General features: G+C 50.7%; 8 protein-coding genes across 8 annotated transcripts; 5 read left to right on the forward strand and 3 right to left on the reverse strand.

Moving 5' to 3' along the window:
- The first annotated feature begins 1,778 nt into the window (after nucleotides 1-1,778).
- BDV37DRAFT_132947 (uncharacterized protein) lies at nucleotides 1,779-3,246 on the forward strand. Its single transcript, XM_032078729.1, has 2 exons — nucleotides 1,779-2,914; nucleotides 2,975-3,246. The coding sequence occupies exons 1-2, from the start codon at nucleotides 1,884-1,886 to the stop codon at nucleotides 3,150-3,152; spliced, it is 1,209 nt and encodes a 402-aa protein (XP_031940869.1). The 5' UTR covers nucleotides 1,779-1,883; the 3' UTR covers nucleotides 3,153-3,246.
- Nucleotides 3,247-4,618: 1,372 nt separating this feature from the next.
- BDV37DRAFT_132979 (uncharacterized protein) lies at nucleotides 4,619-5,385 on the forward strand. The gene is made up of 2 exons (XM_032078730.1): nucleotides 4,619-4,879; nucleotides 4,976-5,385. The coding sequence occupies exons 1-2, from the start codon at nucleotides 4,760-4,762 to the stop codon at nucleotides 5,210-5,212; spliced, it is 357 nt and encodes a 118-aa protein (XP_031940870.1). The 5' UTR covers nucleotides 4,619-4,759; the 3' UTR covers nucleotides 5,213-5,385.
- A 6-nt stretch (nucleotides 5,386-5,391) lies between these two features.
- Nucleotides 5,392-6,955, forward strand: BDV37DRAFT_249808 (uncharacterized protein). The gene is made up of 3 exons (XM_032082124.1): nucleotides 5,392-5,798; nucleotides 5,871-5,930; nucleotides 6,121-6,955. The coding sequence occupies exons 1-3, from the start codon at nucleotides 5,735-5,737 to the stop codon at nucleotides 6,297-6,299; spliced, it is 303 nt and encodes a 100-aa protein (XP_031940871.1). The 5' UTR covers nucleotides 5,392-5,734; the 3' UTR covers nucleotides 6,300-6,955.
- A 741-nt stretch (nucleotides 6,956-7,696) lies between these two features.
- On the reverse strand, nucleotides 7,697-9,622 carry BDV37DRAFT_283611 (putative MFS transporter; the record flags this gene model as incomplete). Its single annotated transcript, XM_032087330.1, has 9 exons — nucleotides 7,697-8,014; nucleotides 8,070-8,154; nucleotides 8,222-8,391; nucleotides 8,468-8,871; nucleotides 8,941-9,043; nucleotides 9,097-9,178; nucleotides 9,228-9,303; nucleotides 9,383-9,506; nucleotides 9,560-9,622. 9 exons carry the CDS (start codon nucleotides 9,620-9,622, stop codon nucleotides 7,697-7,699), a joined length of 1,425 nt encoding a protein of 474 aa, XP_031940872.1.
- An 845-nt stretch (nucleotides 9,623-10,467) lies between these two features.
- BDV37DRAFT_283612 (tRNA-ribosyltransferase family protein) lies at nucleotides 10,468-12,151 on the forward strand (the record flags this gene model as incomplete). Its single annotated transcript, XM_032087331.1, has 8 exons — nucleotides 10,468-10,551; nucleotides 10,629-10,879; nucleotides 10,957-11,040; nucleotides 11,106-11,426; nucleotides 11,490-11,547; nucleotides 11,595-11,672; nucleotides 11,727-11,914; nucleotides 11,965-12,151. 8 exons carry the CDS (start codon nucleotides 10,468-10,470, stop codon nucleotides 12,149-12,151), a joined length of 1,251 nt encoding a protein of 416 aa, XP_031940873.1.
- Nucleotides 11,922-13,581, forward strand: BDV37DRAFT_132996 (thymidylate synthase). Its single transcript, XM_032078731.1, has one exon. The coding sequence runs from the start codon at nucleotides 12,411-12,413 to the stop codon at nucleotides 13,410-13,412; it is 1,002 nt and encodes a 333-aa protein (XP_031940874.1). The 5' UTR covers nucleotides 11,922-12,410; the 3' UTR covers nucleotides 13,413-13,581.
- Nucleotides 13,582-13,701: 120 nt separating this feature from the next.
- Nucleotides 13,702-14,834, reverse strand: BDV37DRAFT_249826 (AN1-type zinc finger protein). Its single transcript, XM_032082125.1, has one exon. It carries the CDS (start codon nucleotides 14,681-14,683, stop codon nucleotides 13,751-13,753), a length of 933 nt encoding a protein of 310 aa, XP_031940875.1. The 5' UTR covers nucleotides 14,684-14,834; the 3' UTR covers nucleotides 13,702-13,750.
- Nucleotides 14,831-18,618, reverse strand: BDV37DRAFT_249827 (histone deacetylase hosB). Its single transcript, XM_032082126.1, has one exon. The coding sequence runs from the start codon at nucleotides 18,494-18,496 to the stop codon at nucleotides 15,179-15,181; it is 3,318 nt and encodes a 1,105-aa protein (XP_031940876.1). The 5' UTR covers nucleotides 18,497-18,618; the 3' UTR covers nucleotides 14,831-15,178.
- Nucleotides 18,619-21,431: the final 2,813 nt, after the last annotated feature.

Consider the following 21,431-nt stretch of genomic DNA (forward strand, 5'->3'; position numbering starts at 1 on the left):
TCCTGGGATTTCCATGAAGGGAGGAGAATATATGTGGTGGTATACCGTTGTGGTTAACCAGCGATCTCCCGGATTACTCCGTGTTAGGATCGCTTTCAGTTGGTGGGCCGGAGAATATCGCAAGCCACACGGCCATTGCCTATGGTCACGATCCCTTACATGGATTGAAATCAGTTTCTTGCCGTCTTACTCAGAGAGATCTCCATTGTTAGTTAGTTAGTTAGTTATCGGTGAGAAGGTCCATAATTGTCGGCCTAAAGGTAGATCTGGGAAAGAAACGGTTGCGACCCATTTTCGTTCTCTGGTTAGGCTGGTATCTTGAACCGGAAAATAGTGGGGTTAGGCTGTGTTGTTTGTATTATTATTATTTTATCTGTTTGTTTCTATCGTATTTACTTCCAGTCGTAGATAGATCGGGTACTCGGGCGTTCAGGAGATCCAACTGTGCGGGGTTCAAGTTTCTTTTTTCTTTTGGTTATTTTTATTTTTTATTTTGATTTTCTATTTTTATTTGTGTATTGAACTTTTTCTTCCTATCTTTCACGCTCAGTGCAACATTACCATGATATGTTGATATGTCACTATATTTAGTCAACAATTGAGGGCTATGGCAACCCTATCGGGTCTTTATTGTAGTAAAAAGAAAACTTAGATGGCTGAGTTTTTTTTTTCCCTGGGAGAGTTTAAAATTCCCAAGATGAGGCGATGAGGTCATTCAACCAATAAACACATGTTTTCTAGAATTATATTTTGATTTGGATCTTTTTGATCTTTGAATTTTTAAGGTACTGTACCTACTACTAGTAGTTAGTTAAGTAAACATGTGCGGTGTTAGTCATTAGGTACTCTGAATCTGTACCGACAATCAACTGTTCGTTTTCGTCCGAGTGAACTGTTGTCTCTCGTTCTTTGTTCCCGATGAATTGTTCTCTTCTTCCGGGTGTTGTTGTCCCTCTTGCTCATAATTTGGGAATCATAAAGGAGAGAGAAACCAAAAATTATAACCTATATTTTATTTTTACTTTTATTTTTATTTTATTTTATTTTATTTTATTTTTATAATCCTCCGCTAGATGCACCGTAAGTAAATAATTGAACCAGAGTAAGGCATCATTGATCAACAGTGCTCCAACTTCAGGAACTAACAAGCGTCAGCAACGTGGCTCCCTCCGTTTCCACCGCATTCAACCCTTTGATCCATTCTCGTTCGTTGCCCTCCCACAGTTTCAACTGGACTCCCTGCGCCACGCGTATACCTTGTCTCTGGGCCCCGCCTTGTCGTGGACTCTGTTAATTTCCCAGTCGTTCCTTGATCGCAGACCCAGGCTTCTGGAGTCTAGCTTGGCGTCATCTGCTATGTACACTGACCCCTCTCTTGACAATCCCCTCCTTCACCGGAGACTCTGATCACCTTACTTGACGATGGTATTCCTTCGTTGGGTTTCTTAATTCCGTGCCTCCTTTCTACCGAACTCCTTATCGTATGACCGCATCACCCTGCTCCTGTTGATCGTTGGAAAGTTCTGCCTCGTGTTGCCGGTATTCGGTGTAAGCCCTAGGCGATCCCCGTCATTGATTGATAGGTCATACCCTGGTCTCCCAACCTGAGTAATCGCCATCAGCCACCTGCACTGGAATGGGCCTTGCGATCGGGAGTACATATTGATCATCATATCGTTTCCTTTCGATCTAGTCCACTTTTCACCGTCTTCCTGTTTTCTTCCTATCACAAGGATAAACTCTTCCCGATTACCTTACTGTCCCCGGACCGAACCTGACCTGCCGTGCAACTGAGATAAAGCGGCATTGTCTACCTGTGATATATATCTTATTTTTCTCTCATTCTATTACGGACCGTGTCTCCGCATCGACGCAACGCCACTATGGGATCTTCCAGTGTATCTTCGCGACAGCGGACGGGAGGAAGCTCGAGCTCCACTTACAGTGATGCTTCCGATCGTTCGAAAAGCACGGCCCCTACGATCTACAGCGAACGGCCCACATCAAAGCGGAGAGAGAACATGGACCCTAAAGATTCAGTATCAACCTACGCCTCGACGAACCACGACGACGAAATACCGAAGAAGCCGCACTATGAGGTTGTTACTCGCGGGGCAGAGTCGGATATTTTCCCTTCAGATGCCATTCCCTCGAATTCTTCAACTTTTGGGAAATTGTTCCCATCGTCGCGACGGCTTCTGATCAGCCATGACGATACGACGCTGGATGGCAACATGAACCTTCGCGTGCACACTCTGGCGCCACGAAGAGATGGCTATCAGCAGGCCGTTATACTTTTTCATCTCCGTATGTACGACTTGTACTCAAGGGAGTTTTCTTTTCGCCGGTACTGTCGCAATTCCGAGCGCGAGGTGTGTCACTCAGCAAGAAGACCGATATCGTCCGGGGGCCCAAACAAGCGGCCGGGCTTCCAACGATCATTAAGCAGTGCATTGGCTGGCTTACGCCCAGGCTCGAGTGGTGACCATTCGACGCATAGCTCCAAGCGTAAGCGACAGGACCTGGGCCAGAAGTCGGTCAACGAAGACGACGAAGACTTCGATGGCCAGGATAGTCGCGATCAACCTCTAGCTGACGCAGTCATGCTGGAATTCTCGAATTACGCCCACGTCGAGATCCGAAGACGTGGTGCCGGCTTGTCTAAGCGATATGAGTTCGAATATTGGTGTACAAGATATCAATGGCGGCGAGAACACCGAAGAGATGGAGACCTGCAGGAGGTAGGTTTTCATCTGATTGACTTGCGGACATCCAAGACGATCGCCCACCTGATGCCCGAAATCCTGACCCCAATGGAAGCCGTGGAGGAGCAGGCCAAAGGTGGCTGGGTTCCTCCATCCTCCATGTGGATCAGCGAGGACTCCGTGTATGAAAAGATGCCAGATGTTGCCGAGTAAGTGATGCGTCGTGGAGCAAACGATGAGCTGTGGGTGGCTACTAATGTGAGTTCCAGTATGATCGTGGTTACAGGTTTGATGGTCTTAGTTGATGACTCTATCCGTCGCCGGTGGCACTCAAGGAAACATGGCCAGCTCATGTTCCCCGGGCGCTCCTCACTCACCCGGAGCATGGAGTTCATGGGGCCTCGGCGGCTTCTGAGTGAGGTGTTCCATCGACGAGGCTCAGCATGAGCGTGAGTGGCACACTGCCTGGGGGGAGGACAGTCGTGGTGGGAGTCGTGACGTGGTGTTGCCATGTCAGCTGGAAGGGTTGCACTTGCTGTATTCGCTTTTGTCTGATGCCAATGTTTCTGATGATCTTGATGAGCTTGCATATGACACGAAAATATTCTTTTTTCTTTCTCCTTTCTCTTTCGCCATGTTTCGCTTCTCCTCACTTTCTTCCGGGAAAACTTGGTTTTGGGTTGATATCCTGGTGTATTTTTGTCACGAGTATGATTGGGCGGCAATGAAAACTCAAAGCGGCGTGATTTTAACTGTAGTGTGCGTTCCAAAGCGAATGGGAGGTTTTTTTTTGGATTGGATTTGGGTTCCCGGCCTCGCTTGTGCATTTCGTCTTTCTTAATGCTTGTTCTCTGTGAGATTAACCTACCTTAAAACTTTGATTCTTTTTCTCCCAAAATAACTATTCTTGGAATATCAACATGTATGGCTTCATTTTGTGCGTGTGTGTATGTGTGGCTCCATCCCTAGTGTTCATGCGTGTCGGGGGGTTGGGGGATATGCATGTACCATGAACCTAACGGTTAGTCGTTTCGTGCCAGCTGCTGCCATGGTCTCTTAACGTTAAGGCTTTCCTGACTTGTCCTCCTGTCTGCGCTGGAGCGAGTCAGGCCCCATGATGTTGGCCTCGGGACACAAGAGGAGGGGGAAATGAAGTACGATGTTCTGAATTGGGCGATTGCTACGGGGACTGGATTGATTGGACCAGCATGGACGCCGCGGAAGACACGGAAGCTCGAGTTAGCGCTTGCCTTGGGTGAAAGAAAGTCTGGACGAGGGTTCTAGCCTTTCGCTACCCGTGGGAGTGGACTGAGATCAATTAAGCTTGTCGATGAGGCCGATGCGGGGCAGATCGAGGCTCGTCCCAAACATGGCGCCGCGCGAATCAACGGCTTCCAGAGGCTTCGAGGATGCGCTTCACCCTTTCCCCGTTGACGCCGATTATCAATCGCGCCTCCTTTTCATGCAGGTTCCTGAGGTGTGGACGTGCCGTCTCGACGAATTATTTATTGACCTCTGATTTCTATTTGTTGTTCCTGCCCTTCGTTCGGCTGCAACTTTCATGTCGAGAGTGGCCACAACTGTGGGAAATGAACAGATGCACGTATGTATGCCCAACAATATGGTGCCAGAGGAATGCAGCGAATCATGGCCCTTTCTCCACCGGGACTGGTACATTCAGACCCAATTCCTTCTTCGCTGGCCGCTTGTGCTTCCTGCAGATAGATCGTGTACGCGTTGGTCAACTGTTGAACTGGCTCTTGCTACTGTGATATTGATATCGCGAGTCCGTGGTCCCTTGTGAACCCCTGCTCCCCCCCGGGGAAGCAATTGCTCATGCACAGCGGCCTGGTCTATGGCTGTTTAGTGCAGGGCTGAGGAACGGAGGGGAATTTTTTCTTTCTTTTACTGAGCCGTTTCGGATTCCTGATTCCTGATTAAGTCATTGATGAGCTGGCACTGTGGCCTGTGGTCCCGCCTCCAGCTCTATGAGTGGCTCGAATACCCAGTTGACATGAACCGATCCTGCTTTCAATTCGTTGCTTTTTTATCCTATGGGCCCCCCTCTCCGCTTTTGGGCAACGACCTTGGACCATACCCCTCCACTATCCATCCGTTCCAGAGAGGGGGGTTTTCCTTCCCTTCCTCAGGAGCTTTCAGGAGGCAAACGGCTGGTTTGTACCCGATAGTAAAACACAGTTTACCAGACAAGGGAAACAAAAAAAAAATTCGCTAATTCAATGGCCACCATGGCACAACCCCGGGAACAGATGAAGGACTCTGACTTGTCCAACGTATCGGAAGTGGCACGTCGCTTTTGTACAACAAGTGTCTCGCTGGGCCTTTGCGTCAGTCCATGGATCTGGCGTGTGTGGAGACTAGTGGCCTTCTATCCTGGTACTCTGGCGTTTCTTCAAGGGTACATTCTCAGTCGGCGTGCGCCGGGCCGTTCCAGCTTGCAGCCTCAAGATGATCCGCATGTTCTCCATGCAACTGGCGTTTCTTAGTTGGAGGATAAGGGAGGTGGGAAATTTGCTGACGCTGTGCCATGTCCACAGCGACATGCATAAGCCCGCCTGTTAGCTTTATTGATTAGGTTCCGTGTTTGTCACGCCAAAAACTGTCTTGCACAGTGACGCTTTGGAGGGGGGTATTTTTTTTTTTTCCCTCCCAATTTTTTTCCCTCTTTTTTTTTTTTTTTTATAAAAAAAAAAGGAGCATGGCCCACAGTTTATATGACTCCCCGCCTCCCATATCTATCGAGATTGTTTGGATTGACAAGAGGATAAAGAAGGTCAAGTGTTTAACAAGAGGGAAAACCAGGAAAAAGTTTTCCAACAAGTCAATTGGTTTCATTCTTCCTTTACGTATCTCCGTTTCTTGCGCAAAGGCAATCCGCACTCCACCCTGACCCGTGACCCCTGATCGGATTCTTGAGAGAACCAGTGTTTCGTTTCCCGGAGAAGAGCCCAAGAGTTCAACTCTGCAAAACGTGCCTCGTCCCTCTGTCCAGAGAACCGTGATTCAATATGCCAGTGCAGCCAGCAAATAATGCGAGTGCTCCTCGGACGACTTGGCAGCAACAACTTGAGGGTATGCCCCACTTTGCAGCCATTCCTTCCAAAGGATATCATTTCCTTTCATATGCTAATGGTTCCCGACAAGAGCACTGCGAGGCCCATAAACGCTCCAAGCCCCTATTTCGCCTCTTCACCGAACGACGAGGTATGATCTCTTGCCTTCCGTTGTCTTTCTCTTATACCCCTCTCTGCCGTTGTATTCTGCTAGTATGAGAAGGCCCTCTTTGTTGTCGAATACTGTCTCGGCACGCACAGAGTGGAGTCGACTTCACCGACTTTTGCAATTGAAACTCGGTGGTACCATACACTAACGGGGTTGCCATTTTTTCCCTCAGGTGGCCGCACGGCTTGGACCTGCATCGCTACAATCGACGGGGTGCAGTATCCGGCTCGATTCTGGTACGACGGCAAATATTCCGATAATGCCATAGAGGATGCTGCGGAAAAAGCCCTGAATATACTCAGTCCTCAGACATCCCGTAACACCCGTTACCCGGGTCAAATTCACCCTTGACGCGGGTCGCTGGGCGACACCCCTGGTTTTCTGGGTGGCTGTAACTTCTTTTCTGACGATGCTTCGACCTTGCTGTTCATTCCGGTTTTTCTTTCCCCCTCTCCCTTCCTTCTTCCTCTCAGTTTCGAAAACGCTCTTCGAATTACCGCCGATTACTCGGGTTTCGCAGACGTGTACAACATTCCCGGCTGTCGATCTATGCGTTTCTGATTTAACACAGCAGACCTTTTGGCAACACCGAGGTGGGGGGTACGATTAGGGGCATACAGAGTATTTGGATGCAGATGCCGCGTTTCCCCTGGTGGTGTTACGACTCTGGGCACGAGAATGCTTGCAATTAATTTGCCCTGCTTTACTCAACTGTCCTGTTGTAGCTTTCTTGAATTTTTTTCCGGGTGCAAGCTTTCTCACACGATGGCCCAGTTGACTGGTATGTTTGGGTGTGCTGGTATTATTTTTCTTTCTTTCTTCTTCTTCTTCTTCTTCTTCTTTTCTTTTCGATTAGCTTTTCTTATCTCCCTTGTTTCCCTTGTCTATTATACAAACGGTCCAGGTTGCGTACGGGTATTGTGGCACGATTATATTTCACGACAGACAGACAAACAAACAGACAGACAGACAGACAGACAGACAGACAGACAGACAGACAGACAGACGGATCAGATCAGATTCTACCTTATGACGAACAACAAACAAATTTGAATTTTTCTCTTTATTCTTCAATCGTCGTACTCTACAAATACACGCTTTCTCTCGTGTTTTTTTGCATCCGGACTTCCATGCCTATCCCTCGTGGATAACAACCATAGCAGCAGACAAGCGAGCCTGATTCCTACCACAACACAAGTACGGAGTAGTGGTTACCTTGGGAGATACTTAAGGTGGGTTAGAAGGTAATTCGGTTTGTGGATCGATACCGTCTTCTACCCCTCATTTTATTAATTATTTTATTTTATATTTATATTTATTTTTTAAAAAATAATTCATCCAGTATCGTTTCTGGGTGTCTACTTTGCGCTCTAGATTTGCCTCCGGGATTTGACGAGATATACGAAGGGTGAAGGTGGACAGCTGCTGAGGTACAAATCTAGGCCGGGACAAGGTTGTATACACGTTTGAACCACTCTTGTCCAGACCCAACTCGTTGGATCAAGTTTCAGGATCGCGCCGTGTCATGTCTTGAGCTTAACCTTATTTCTCTGCTCACGTGCCGCGTACCATGGTTCGTCCGACTTTAATTTCCCTCATCCGCTACTATACACTGCCGATCCGGCGGTTCTAGCTTCCATTGTTTCGGTCCTCCCCCCCCCCAAACCACGAAGGAACAAAGAAACAAAAGGCGCAAAGCACGACCGATATTTTTTTTTTCTTTCTTACAACCCCCCCTTTTCTTCTCTCTAATATGCAAATTTATCCCCCGTTCCTCTCCGTTTATTCCTCCATCCATAATATACGCGCAACAAGAGACAACCGACACAGACAAACAGAAGCAGCGCCGCGTTGGTCCAGTGGCCAGTCGGATAACCCCTCTTCGCTTCGTTGGCTTTATAGATCCACACGCCCACAATCTGCCCCGGAGCGCCGACCGATACGTTCAGGGCGATCGCAAGGCCAGTCCCGGCTGTTGAGCGAAGGTTAGAGGAGAGCCAGCCGAGAAGAGGCGGAATACAGGCGAAGGCGCCACTGGTGGCTACTATGAGACAGCCGTAGCGGTGCTAGTATATTTTAGTACGAGCCACAGAAGTTAATGAGGAAGCGCGGTCAACGTACGAGGTATGCGTCTGGTGGGAGAACGGCAGATGCGAGGAACCCCATTGCCCCGATGAAGGAGAATGCTGCTGAATGAAGACCACGGCTAGAGACCAGTCGCTCTAAGTTAGACCAAATTGAACCTGCCACGTCTGGGGATACACACGGCGTACCTATTGAAATGATCTGCGGACCAGGCTGCCGCCGTGGTGACTACGTATGCTACCGCCCATGGCGGTACTGTCATGAGCTGAGCGCGCAAACTGGTATACCCGAGCCCACTCGTAATCGCGGGTGTAAAGAGTGAGAGGCTGGAAAACGGGGTGGAAATGCCAAAATAGATCTATGCAAAGGTAAAGGTCATGTTAGGTCAGATCCTTGTCGGAAACATGCTCTAGGACACAGATGACAAGACGCACCATATAATGAGCGTATAACCGCCAATCCGTTAGGACCTCCTTCGCATCTGCCCAGGTCATGGCATGCGCAGCCCCCTTTGAGCCTTCATCCTGCAGCCGCTGCATAGCGAGCTCCTTTTCCTCTGCACTGAGCCATGATGCCGTCTCGGGGTAATCGGGAAGAAAGAACCAGACCAGGAAGGCAGAGGCACAGGAAGGGGCCCCTTCGATGATAAACAACCATCGCCATGCTGATAGACCGTGAGTTTGATTCATGTGTCCGACACCGTAGGCAATTGCTCCGCCGAAAGCTCCCGCCAGGGTAGCCGATGCGAGAATGAGCGCCACGCGCATCGAGCGCTCCGAGTTCCGGTACCAGAAGGTCAGGTAGTAAACCAGTCCAGGGAAGAGACCCGCTTCCATAACTGAGAGTGTATAAGTTAGGGTTCGTCTATGAAGTAAATTGTTCACGAGGGCTCTACGCATCTAGGTACCTCCCAGTAAGAAACGAATACCAGTCACCTGCGCGTAATTGTTTGCGCCACCCAAGCCCATGGTGGATGCCCCCCAGCCGAGCATCAAGAAAGCAATCCATTTCTAAGTCAGGTGAGTATCTGTGCTCAGGTTCTTACAACAGGATCAGTGCCTACACTTGGTCTTAGCTTCTTCAGGAAGTAGTTTGAGGGAACCTCGAAGAGTGCGTATGCGATCAGAAACACCATGAGGGCTATACTGTTGCCTTATTTAGCAAGAAGAGGGGGTCAGCCTGGAGTTGACGTACGTGTATTGGTACGAAGTCATGCCTGTCTCCGTGAGGAGATCATTGCCCGTATCTTCATTGAGAATTTTGGCATTTCCTGTTGCTTTGATTAGTTACCTGACCACCGACATCACTGCAGGGACGGAGTGCCAGCTAATGAAGCACTTGCGACCTACCAATGTTGGATCGATCTAGATAGCAGAGAAGGTAGATCGCGGCGCATAATGGAAGGATCCGTAGATCTTGCTTCCAGACCAAAGCTCTTTCACGAGGGCTGTCACTGTCCTGACCGTGGAGATTCTAATGCCGGATCAATTAGTATGACAACCCGGGCCCATCCTGCGTTGTCATACCTCGGAATCCCTCTCGAGATCGGCATTCTCAGCAGCTTGGTGGTATTTCGCTTCCTCGTCCATGGTGCCAAACTCGGGCCCCCCTGCAACGGATGGTGAAGGACAAGCTCCTCCGAGTGATAGGACCTTTTAAATTATGCGACGACTTCGCTGAATCAGGAAGGATTTGCAACCCCCGCATGAACCAAACCCAGCTAGCCGGGAAAACTTCACTAGGGAAAGTTACGGCGCAGAGTACAACTGCCTCAAGTCGGTCAATCTCCGATTAGCGCGTTACGTGGACACGGATGTGAGCTTGTATATTGCCTTGACTGGCTCCAGCTTCCATCGAGCCATTGATTGCAATTAGTGAAATCATCGGTCCTCTCCAGCTTGCTCGGTAAACTCGGTGGTTGCCGATGGTAGCATGCATAATTAGGCGGTGACGAGGGAAGACCTGGTCACGATATTAGGACCATATTACACCCGAATGGTAGTTCCAGGAGGGAAGAGTGCTATTGAATCTGCAGACTTGTTGCCAGCTCAGCCATCACTAATCCTCAGTCGAGAGACAGGGAGATCCAAGATTCCTCCACAGTAGTTTATTTACTCCGTGGTCGGGGATGTGGGGAAGCGTCATGTATGGTATGGTACGTAATTACCAAACGCACCACAATAGATACTGCAAACAGGCCAAACAAGACAAACTTCCCAGATCGGCAGACATTGATTGCTCTCTATCGATAATGAATTGTTGCGGTTTGCGCTCGCGTGCCTCGAATTGACCCTTTGCCAGTACGGTCTTCTTGATGACATGCCTTCGGCCCTGTTTAACTAGTCAAACGTTGCATAGTTTTTCTAGCGCGATAATCCCTTCACTACGCCCTACGACTCCCTCCGTAACCCTGAGCGGGGCAAGAATCGCAAAGATGTCTACATCTGCACCGACCACTTCTGCGCCGCGCAAGCCAATGCCCTCCGCATTGACGTTCGATCTGCATACGAAATGCTCGGTAAGCTGCAGCTTGAATTTGTCGTTCGGGTTGATCGTTTCTTGACCAGTTCTAACAGCTGCCTCAATATGCTATAGACCACCAAGGCTCGTGCCAGTACTCTGCATCTTCCTCATGGCTCAGTTCCCCTCCCGATCTTTATGCCGGTTGCGACGCAGGCGTCCCTCAAGGGTTTGACGTATGATCAGCTCAAGCAGACCGGATGCATGCTATGCTTGAATAACACCTATCACTTGGGGTTGAAACCTGGACAGGCGGTCTTGGACGAGGTGGGCGGTGCGCATAAGTTGCAAGGCTGGGATCGAAATATTCTCACCGATAGTGGCGGGTGCGTTGGTTGTGATCTACCCTGGAGAGGAGAGGGTGATGTTATATGCGCGAAGCGAAAGCTGACATGAACCCTAGTTTCCAAATGGTTTCCTTGCTCAAACTTGCTACTGTCACGGAGGAAGGTGTTCGATTCCTTAGTCCTCACGATGGTACACCTATGTACAGTGCTCTCCTACCATTCCATGTCCAGACCGTCGAGGATACACCTAACAACTGCTTGCTAGGCTGCTCACTCCGGAACACTCTATCTCCCTGCAGAACTCGATAGGCTCGGATATTATCATGCAGCTCGATGATGTTATCGCGACCACTTCGCCGGACCACGCGAGGATTGAGGAGGCCATGGAACGATCGGTGCGGTGGTTGGATCGGTGCATCGACGCGCACAAGTACCCCGAGAGGCAAAACCTGTTCTGTATCATCCAGGGAGGATTGGATCTAGAATTGCGGAGGAAATGCTGCGCTGAAATGGTGGCGCGAGATACACCAGGCATTGCCATCGGAGGACTCTCCGGAGGTGAAGCTAAGGAGGAGTTCTGCAAAGTGTGCGTCACTATTCCTCCAACCACTCCCTCCTTCCAAAACCGGATTCCGACTAACGTTCATAGCGTCGACACTTGTACTGGGCTTCTTCCAGATCAGAAACCGAGATATGTGATGGGTGTCGTAAGTGTTTCACAGCCGACTTTAAGCGCTGCCTAACGTTCTCCCAGGGCTACCCCGAGGACTTGATTGTGGGAGTTGCACTCGGTGCAGACATGTTCGACTGTGTTTGGCCCACGAGAACAGCTGTAAGACCCCTACCGTTGGCTATTGGGGAATTCGGATTTGATTGACGAGTTTAGCGATTTGGAAACGCGGTGGTCCCTTCCGGCACTCTCAACCTTCGCAATCACACTTTTGCCCAAGACTTCAGGCCAGTGCAAGAAGGCTGCACTTGCACCATCTGTCGACCCAGAGATCAGGGTGGCCTCGGAATTACACGGGCCTATATACATCATCTAGCGGCCAAGGAAACGGTTGGCGCTCACCTGTAAGATTGCCCAACCCGCCTTTGAAGGATCTTGTGCTAACCACGAGCAGCCTTACAATTCATAATGTTCATTATCTACTTTCCCTGATGGGCGCTGCGCGACAGGCTATCTTGGAGGACCGCTTCCCGGCATTCTTACGGGAGTTCTTCAGCAAGCTGTATGGAGACAAATCTAAGTACCCGGAATGGGCGGTGGGGGCGCTACGGGGGGTCGGCGTTGATTTGATGGAAGACTAGCATATATATCATGTCTTTGAGCATTATAGATAGCGTCTAATGCATATATCATGGCGTTGTGAATAGCATGAATATCTCGGCCCTAAAGCTAGTATAGAAATGGCAAACCACGCAAACGACCCATCACGTGCTCACGTGCCGCGTCGCGGACGCGTGTTGATGCAACTGACGGAGAAGATCCGAAATCTCTCGATTGAACCTCACATCCTAATACCAAACAAAGCCTTCCCACAGTTCACAACAGAAGATACCAGCGAAAATGTCACCCTCCGCTGAGACACCATCAACTGGCACAAGCAACGGCAGCACGCCGAACGCCGCACACAACCCCAACCATGAAGAACACCAATATCTCAACCTCATCCGCACGATCCTCGCCTCAGGTGAATACCGACCCGACCGCACAGGCACAGGCACACGCTCCATCTTCGCACCCCCTCAGCTCCGCTTCTCGCTCTCCAAGCCGGCCCCCAACCCCGCCGACGACCCCATCCCCGTCCTGCCCCTCCTGACCACCAAGCGCGTCTTCCTCCGCGCCGTCGTCGCCGAGCTGCTCTGGTTCATCTCCGGCTGCACCTCGTCGCAACCGCTCTCCGACCAAGGCGTCAAGATCTGGGACGGCAACGGCAGCCGCGAGTTCCTCGACAAGGTGGGCCTGGGCCACCGCGAGGTCGGCGACCTGGGTCCCGTGTACGGGTTCCAATGGCGACACTTCGGGGCCGAGTACGTCGACGCCAAAGCCGACTACACGGGGCAAGGGGTCGACCAGCTGGCCGAGGTCGTGCACAAGCTGAAGCACAACCCCTTCGACCGCCGCATCATCATGAGCGCCTGGAACCCCGCCGACCTCAAGAAGATGGCCCTCCCGCCCTGCCACATGTTCGCCCAGTTCTACGTCTCCTACCCCGACGGCCCGGACCACAAGGGCCATCTCCACTGCCAGCTCTACCAGCGCTCGTGTGACGTCGCCCTCGGCGTGCCCTTCAATATCGCCTCCTACGCCCTCTTGACCCACATGCTGGCTCATGCTGTCGACCTGCACCCCGGTACCTTTGTTCATGCCATGGGTGATACCCATGTCTACCTCGACCATGTCGAGCCCTTGCAGGAGCAGCTGGTGCGCGAGCCGACGGAGTTCCCGGAGTTGAAGATTTCTCGTGATGACCGCGGTAGTGGGGTGGTTGATGGTTGGAAGCCGGAGGATTTCGAAGTCGTCGGGTATAATCCTCACAAGGCTATCAAGATGAAGATGAGCGTTTAGTTACGTTTGCTTTTTTTTTTTTTTTTTTTTTTTTTTTTTTTTCTCCTCGTGCGTGATATACCTTGTTTTGCTTTTCCTTTCGTCCAAAAGATAGGCTATTTATGAACTTATGTATGTATTGGATGTGGTCGACAAATATATAGAGTGAGTTATATAGATTGCTCAACGAGCCGTCATTTACTCTTCATCGTGTCCGTCTGAACCCGCTCCGGAACGCCTGCATGCTGATGCATAATTCTAACGACAATCGATGGTATCATAACTTCCCCGCAAACTATGTATAAAAAACAAAAAAAAAAAAAAGCGCAGAGGTCATAGGAAAAGAGCGCAGTCTAAATTTACTTCCCCAGCATCACACCCGCACCTCTCATCAAGACGATGGTGTGTCCAGACTGCAGCTTCCCGGCTCCGAGTGCATCCGAGAACTCCAGGAACTCGCCCGACTCGACATGGAAGATGCGGAGTCGCTCCTTTTCCTCCGCACGATTGTTGACGTTCTCGATGCGCAGGCGCCGCGCCGCATCATCCAGAACCCGCCCGACCTTCCACCGGCTATCGAAATAGAAGTCGCCCTTGGGCGGGTCCACCCTCTGCGTATCCGATGTGCCGACGACGTGGAGATAGAGGCGTTTGTCGACGGGAACATTGGCGTCGCCCTTGGCAGCCTTCTTGAGAGTATTCAGCTGGACCGCCCGCGCCGCGGGGCTATTCGGTTTCGGCGTCGGGGTGAGGCTCTGGGTGGCCGCGTGACTCTTATCCTTGCCCCATGTGCGGACGCGGGCGAACATGGACCGCAGCGTCTCGTTGGCGTTGGCGCCTGCGCCGGCCGGCCGACCGCCCAGCGGGGTGATCTTGGCGCAGTCGTGTTCCTCGCGGAGGCGGTGCTTCAGGCAGTACTGGCGGTTGCAGTTGGGGCATCGGACGCCCGGGTCCTTCATCGTGTTGATGAGGGTTTTGCAATCGAGATGCGCGCATTGGTCGGAGTTGTAGATCGTGGGTTTCTGCGTAGGGAGACTGGTGCCCGGGCTGGTGTTCTGAGCGTTTCGTCGGCGAGCCCAGTCGCCGGCTTTGGGGCACTTATGCGAGGTTTCGGTGCGGTGGTCAAGACAGAAGGTCCCGCGACAGGACTCGCAGCGAAATGGAAGGAAATCGAGCTGGTTGCAGTACTCGAATTGACAGTGTCGCCCGATGGATTCTAGATCTTTGTCGGCCATTTGCGTGAAAGACTCCTGTGGCGAGAGCCGATCTTTGGTCATGGAAATGGGCGCCATGGTGAAAGCAGATGATGTCGGTAGCTGTTCTGAGTGAGAAGAGGCGCTCTACCTCCGGCGGACGTGGTATTATAGGTTTTTTTTTTTAGGTTTTCTTTTTTAATTCGAAGATTATAGGGAGAAGAGAAGAGAAGACAAGACTAGAAGGCACCAGCACATGCGGAGAGGGATTACTCATCAGGGCGGTGGCGCAGGCGTGGAGAATGCTTTATCAGATCTCGGAGATCGGAGATAAGACTATTGGGGGCATTTACAAGATGGATTCGCAATTCAAATTAGCACTTAGATTCAAACTCCAACAACTAAAGGGGTATATCAACAAGATTAAATCGAAGCCCAGGGTTATGTAATCTTGCCTGCAAGGGGTTAGGGTAGAAGTGAGTAAATTATCTGACAAAGAAAGATTTGCCGGAACGGAGGAAATCAGAACTGGACCAATGATCAAACAGTTAAGTTCTACCAAAAGAACGATAGACCAGAAGCAATGCTGCCGAGTTAAGTAAGTGGCTTGCTTGGAGCTGCCTTGTCGTGAGCACTTGCCGGTGCAAAAGGAATAGGGCTGTTGGATGTAAACACCGGGATGCCTGCCTTGACAGAGGGCTCAGAGATTGGTGGGGAATACAACGCATGTTGAGGACGCGTAATATCATGGGTGGCTCCTGGCGTAATAGGAGGAGAGATTGCCATTTCTGGAGGAAGTGTCTGTGATGGGACCGCCGTGGACATTACCGTGGATCTATTCAAGACAGTTTCACCCGGGATGCCGGATCCGTCGGCCATCATGCCTGTAGTTGTGGGCGGCGATGGGATAGGATTCTCTGCCTCTGGCCGTACCAGAGCCGCATTTGAACGAGCTGCCAATTTGTTGACGGGAGCATTCAGTCCCCTCGTGCCTGAGGACTTTTTAAAGGGATTAGGTGTCTTGGGCGCCCTCTTAGAAGTCTGTCGCTCGCGTTCCCTTTCCCGGGCGGCATGTTCCTCAGGAGACGGCACTTTCAGCTTGATGTTGAGTTTTCGAACGCCTGCTGTCAGACTATCCACATCATCTTGCGGTGTAGCTGGCATGCTCCTCGATAACGGGCGTGATTCAACAGGCGCCATCGCCGCTTCTTCATTTGCAGACAAATTCGTGTATACGGACGGGACCTGAGGTACAGGAGGTGCCATTTTGGGGCTCGAAGGGCGCTTCGGAGTCGCAGACCGGGAGCTACCCGGCCTTCGCGTGTTGGCTGCTGACGCCGAGCGAGCAGTTTTATCGCCTGGGGCGTTGGCTTCCAGGGTTGACGCTATCGTGGAAGCGGCACTCTTTCTACGCGTTGCGCTGCGCGTATTAGGAGACTTGTCGAAGGACGGATCCGGCAGGTCACTGGCACGTTCGATGGTGGTTCTTCGGTTGTTTGCAATGGCCTGCCGCTTCGACGTTTCTGCATTCGGGGTTTCCGGTAATGGAGGTTTGGGTTTCCTCGCACGGAGTTTCATCCGACTTTCTGCATTCCCAGCCGAGGGGGTGCTGGTGTGCTGGGTGGCTGTTTGACGTTCCCGTCGCAAACGTGTGGCTTCTGCGTTGAGATCTTCTGGCCGACAGCTTGTGGTTTGCCGATGGCTCGGGATAAGAATCCTTGAGAGTTCATGCGTTGCGGTGGCCCAGCTAATAGGCGGCAATGGCGGCGCATCGGTTTCCACGCTGATCTGGGAACCAGTTGATCGTCGATCTCGAGGCGCGGTGACCACTTTAGCGGTAAATGACTGGGTAGGAGCAAAGTAGGTTGGCGCAGACTTCTCGCGGGGCTTCAAGGTGGGCGGTGGATATGCCAATGCCTCTAGTTCTTCCAGCAGAGCTGGCGACCACCACGCGCTGTCATAAACTGGCAGACCTGATAGCTGTTGGACATTCGCTGAGATGTCAAGCAGGCCCAAGCGGTTCGTCATCTCAGCCGTTAAACGATCGGCCTTGTCGTCCACGCCGCCGGACATTAGACACGAGGTCGCATCCCCTAGCCCCGACAAATGGCTCAGAACACCTGTTGTTAGGGCGCGATTACTGTAGCCTCCTTCCAACACACTGACGACCCTGCCATCAACTCCTAGGCCTTCTTCTTCCGCCATTCGCACAACATCTGCGGTAAACTTGGCGTAGAATTCAGTAGGCACATTCACCTTGTGTCTTTGCATTCCCGCCCCTTCCCATTCACTTGCGTCAAATCCCGCAGAGATAAAGATAGCTGCAGCGGGTCGAGGTCCATTGGGCGTACTAGCAAGACGCTCAGTGTGAAAGCGTAGGAAGGCACGCGCCTTTTCGATCAGTACCGCATACTTGGATGCGTAAAGATCCCAAAATTCCACTTCGGTCTTCCACTGCTCCAAATGAACGTTCCAAACCGACTGACCATGTGCTTTATCTATGCACACACTTGCATTGCGCACTTTGTCCGGCTCCCCCATTTCGCAAGGATACGAGTTAATGTCGTGAAGACTGAAGTATCCAATAGCGGTCTTCTTGTAACTTGCTGCACCCCGGGGAGCTTCGGTAGCCTTGCGGTTCTGCTCCCATGCGATTTCCTGCGAACCATCGCCATGATGTAGGTCAAAGTCCAGGATAGCGGCGTGGGTCAAACCGTGGGTCATAGCAGCATAGGAGATGCCTACATGAACATTGTTAATCCAGCAAAACCCGGACGGATGGTCCGACGAGCAATGGTGGCCTGGAGGACGGATGCACACGAACGCGCGCTTCGTTGATCTGGGGCCAAAGACGGCATCCACCCCCTCGCAGACACCACCTAAAGCTCCCTCAAATGCGTTCAAGGACTCCGCGCATAGGTACAGGTCACCTTCATGAAGTGCAGGCGGGTTTTCCTTGGCGCCGTCCTTCCCTGCACTCGGGGGTCGGATCAATTCCTTGCCGTTCAATGCGAGTCGCGATTCCGCTGCGTTACACATAGTTTTCAGATCGTCCATCCACCTGGAACCATGTACATGTGTCACAGCCGGGGAGCTGAGCGCCATCGACCGTGCCGTTCTGCAGATCTGAAACGGTGGCACAGGAAGCTCGTCAAGATTCATGTCTGGGTGGGGGGCGAACCTACCCCCTTCATAGCGATGAGCAAGACGCACGTAAGCTGCAGACACCCCCAGGACACTAGCTTGGATACGCTCTGGTCTCTCGACGATCGAGCCCAGAGCTGCCCTGGATGCGCGGGGACGCGAGAAGCGATGGCCATAGCAAGCATCATGAATGACCACGAGCGTTTGAGACTGTAGGTCAGCAGACTGGTGCAGCTCCACCTCTCTTTGAAAATGGTCTGCCGCGATAGAGGCAGCCGTGGGTATGGGAAGCTCATTTGCTTTGGCAAGGCGCGACTTTTTCGACAGCATGTTGGGATTACCCAAAGTGGTCGGCGTAGTGGCGGTCGGAGAGCTAGAGAGCGACGACGTTGAGTGTTGCGACACACTACGGTGAGGGGATGTCGAGGTTCTGCTGTCGTGGCGGACCGATCGCAGCGACGCGGTGGACGACCGCTTCTTCAGACTGGAACTTCGATGTTCATCTCTCAGGGAACTAGCACTGGAGATGCGCCGAGGGGTTGTATGCGCCTGAGGGGATGTGGCGCGCGCGGGAGCATTTGCTGGGGATAAGTGAGAAGAAGAGGAATACCCGGAGGGAGAGACCGGGAGAGGTGTCGCAAACATTGACACATCGTTTATGCGAGGCGACCGGTTTACAGGACCGGTGGTGGGAGTTGGCGACGCGAGTGCGTCCGAAGTGGGAGTGAATGATGCAGCTGGAGGATCGTCGCGCTTGGAGGGGTCCATGACGCAAATAGTAGGTTCATTTGGTGGTGTGGCTTTATTAGCGTTGTTTTTGTTTTTTTCGGTGATGATACAGTAGACAATTGAGAGCTAAACAATAAGACCAGGATCCGATCAGAAGAAAGGGAAAAAAGAAAACGATGAAGTCGCAGGTCGAGAACAAAACAAAGAGTCAGGAGCACAAACAAGGAGCTGACAGACTGTTTCGTTCTCCTCGTTGGATCCCTTAAACTTTCTCCCCCGATAGGGTAAGGGGCAGTCGATCCTCCATTCTTCTCTCAACCTCCCCTTTCATTCTTGACGATTGATCTATGCTACGGACATGGCTGAACGACAGCGTGGCTTGACTCGTTCATAATTTTCGATCAATTTCTCTGCAACAATATCCGTAGATGAATTGATCATATTACCAGCTCAGGCATACCGACATTAGTCTAGGGTACAGGAGACACCCTCTTAATTCCTAGGTACACCCCCAAAACAATAGACGAAGGAGGGGCAAGGGCAACTTTTGCATCATACGCCCTGTCAAAGAAGACTGTACTTAGCCAGGGAAAATTATTGCCCCTCCGAACTGGTCCCACATAAGCAACTAGCCCCTGAGAAGACCCAACCTCCCTGAACTCAAGCCTGCAAGCCCTAATTGTCTCGCTCAGCATCAGATGAACGAGCCCTCTATCTCTAAGATTTCGCTACCCTGTGCCCCCCTATATACGCTGCAATCTCAGACCGCACGTAAATTATGTTACAGATATAAAGGCACCGAATTGCGATGGTTCTGTATGGTTCTGGCGCGGACCGATGTTGCCTATCTGCCAGTAATTTGAGAGATACTGGAACTCTGAACAGGTACTCTGATCATCCTAAGTTTATGCTTAATTGTCTTTTATTCCCTTGACTTAGCAGTAACTTCCGATTTTAGTAAAGTGACAGGTCTCTGTAGTCAGCTAACACTAGTGTTTCCCTGGCTTTCTTATTCTACTCCGGGTTATCTATACGGTCATTGTAAGCTGGGGAGTGTGGTGGTGGACTCGTCGAGACGCCGCCTCATGTTCAATTAATTGATATGCACTATCTGATGCGGCAGTTGGTGAAACCCCGATCCCTTGTTTCCGGTCACTGTGTATATTCCCCAGATGCCATAGTAAATAAGTCAAATGGGATTATGTGTGGGCTATCGAAGCCTTCAAAGAGCTGACAATGCTAGTATGGCCGACGTTGTTATGGATTCCGCCTCATGAGATAGCCAGCTGCGGGCAAAGAAAAGAAATCGAGTACGTAGGAAAAGTATGGCTGGTATATAACCAGTTTGGCTCTACTGTCCGATCAGAAGGCTACGTCTCGTACACAATGAATTGTCGAACGAATATTCTCACAGGACTTGATTTAGGCGCTAGGTTTATAGTAAATATTAAGCCAGAACTTACCCCGTATAGAGTTCTACTACAGAGATACTTGGGAATAAAAAAAAAAAAGGTTAGAAGTACAATATATCTAGGGCTTTGGGGACGATTGATTCCAACTGGAGTTAATTATAGTGGTCTGTTTATAGAGTGCGAACAAGAGCCGCCTCAGGGAGCAATCAAGTCAGAAGAGCAGGACTAATGAATAAATATTTACGATAATGTGGATCTGACATCAAGTTTCTCGGAACCTTAATCACGACACAAGAGTCGATCCGTCACTTTAATAATTGGAAATGTTAGTCTATCACCTGGTACGGACTAGGGATTGCCCGCTTGAAGCAATTGCATGGTGGCTATGGCTGCAAGATAATAATAAAATAAAAGCTAATACCCACAAAGGCTGGGCGTACCTTTCTTGGCTTACCTCCATAACAATAGGCCTTGGGTTACTATATTTATTTCCTCCATCTGCAGCATGAAGGCTCAAAAGGACATGTCAACTGACCCGCACTAGCCGGCCGAGGTTGACCCGACTATCGTCTGTATTTCTGACAGGTTTTATTCAAGAGACACAGAGGTCTTCCCATAGCCGTACAGTGAGAAACAAGAGATATCAAGGAGGAGGAAGAAGGAGGACACAACACCCCTAATCATCACCCGAAGGAACGCCTAAGACCGAACCAAACACCGGCCCCAATGAATCCATGAAAAATCCCAAAATAAAATTGAACACCCAACCCAGACATAAGAACTTGACAATGCAAAGCCAAAAGAAACCAGCCATTGATCTGCGTATGATACCGTAAAGGGAGAGAGGTCCAGACGTCTCAGTAAGTCCGCGACCGACTACCGCAGATCTGATACCATTTCCTTCGTGGAGTAAACGAGTCCTTCTCGTCAATTGAAGGGCCGTTTGATTTCTGGGCCTTTTTCTCAGACTTGAACCCTTTGCTGGCATGCTGATGGCAGAAGCACTGCATATGGACGGTTTCAATCGACGTCCCCGGACACATATCTCGTCTGCGGGCTGCGCAAAGCTCGTGGCCGTTATCCTCTTCGCAATGGCACCATTCATAGATGGTGAAGAATTGGCGACACATGATGCTGTTGGCGCGGTTCTTTTCTTCTTTATTGCTGCCTGTCCCTGCTCCTTTTAAACTATGAATCCCTATCCAAGGATCACAATCTGTAGCCAATCGAGAGGGTAGTTTGTTCTGAAGTTGGTGTTGCAGATTTGTCGTTGTTAAATCGACTCCGCGGGCTTCCGGTAAAATTCGTGGTTAGAGATGTCAATTGAACAGTACTGAACTGTTTCGAGATGATGTGCGATGGTTTAATGGTAGCTTCCTTTTATCAATATCCTGAAAAATAAAAGCCCGTCGAGAGTATATGAATGCGCAATTTTAGTAGTCGTGAGTGTAATGTAATGGCTTTGGTGCTGTTCCGTTGTTGGGCTGGATCCCAGTTTCGAACCTTCATGCGATAAACCCCGGATTACCGCAGCATATCTGGTATCAACCAGAGGGACGATA

Source organism: Aspergillus pseudonomiae (assembly GCF_009193645.1).
Source record: "Aspergillus pseudonomiae strain CBS 119388 unplaced genomic scaffold BDV37scaffold_38, whole genome shotgun sequence".
Classification (NCBI taxonomy): Eukaryota; Fungi; Ascomycota; class Eurotiomycetes; order Eurotiales; family Aspergillaceae; genus Aspergillus; species Aspergillus pseudonomiae.

Coding starts and splice junctions, on each gene's coding strand:
- BDV37DRAFT_132947 (XM_032078729.1), top strand. CDS start 1,884: ATGGGATCTTCCAGTGTATCTTCGCGACAGCGGACGGGAGGAAGCTCG. Junction 2,915..2,974: donor AAGATGCCAGATGTTGCCGA/GTAAGTGATGCG, acceptor TGTGAGTTCCAG/TATGATCGTGGTTACAGGTT.
- BDV37DRAFT_132979 (XM_032078730.1), top strand. CDS start 4,760: ATGGGCCCCCCTCTCCGCTTTTGGGCAACGACCTTGGACCATACCCCT. Junction 4,880..4,975: donor TTTCAGGAGGCAAACGGCTG/GTTTGTACCCGA, acceptor CCCCGGGAACAG/ATGAAGGACTCTGACTTGTC.
- BDV37DRAFT_249808 (XM_032082124.1), top strand. CDS start 5,735: ATGCCAGTGCAGCCAGCAAATAATGCGAGTGCTCCTCGGACGACTTGG. Junction 5,799..5,870: donor TTGGCAGCAACAACTTGAGG/GTATGCCCCACT, acceptor GTTCCCGACAAG/AGCACTGCGAGGCCCATAAA. Junction 5,931..6,120: donor CCTCTTCACCGAACGACGAG/GTATGATCTCTT, acceptor TTTTTCCCTCAG/GTGGCCGCACGGCTTGGACC.
- BDV37DRAFT_132996 (XM_032078731.1), top strand. CDS start 12,411: ATGTCACCCTCCGCTGAGACACCATCAACTGGCACAAGCAACGGCAGC.
- BDV37DRAFT_249826 (XM_032082125.1), bottom strand. CDS start 14,683: ATGGCGCCCATTTCCATGACCAAAGATCGGCTCTCGCCACAGGAGTCT.
- BDV37DRAFT_249827 (XM_032082126.1), bottom strand. CDS start 18,496: ATGGACCCCTCCAAGCGCGACGATCCTCCAGCTGCATCATTCACTCCC.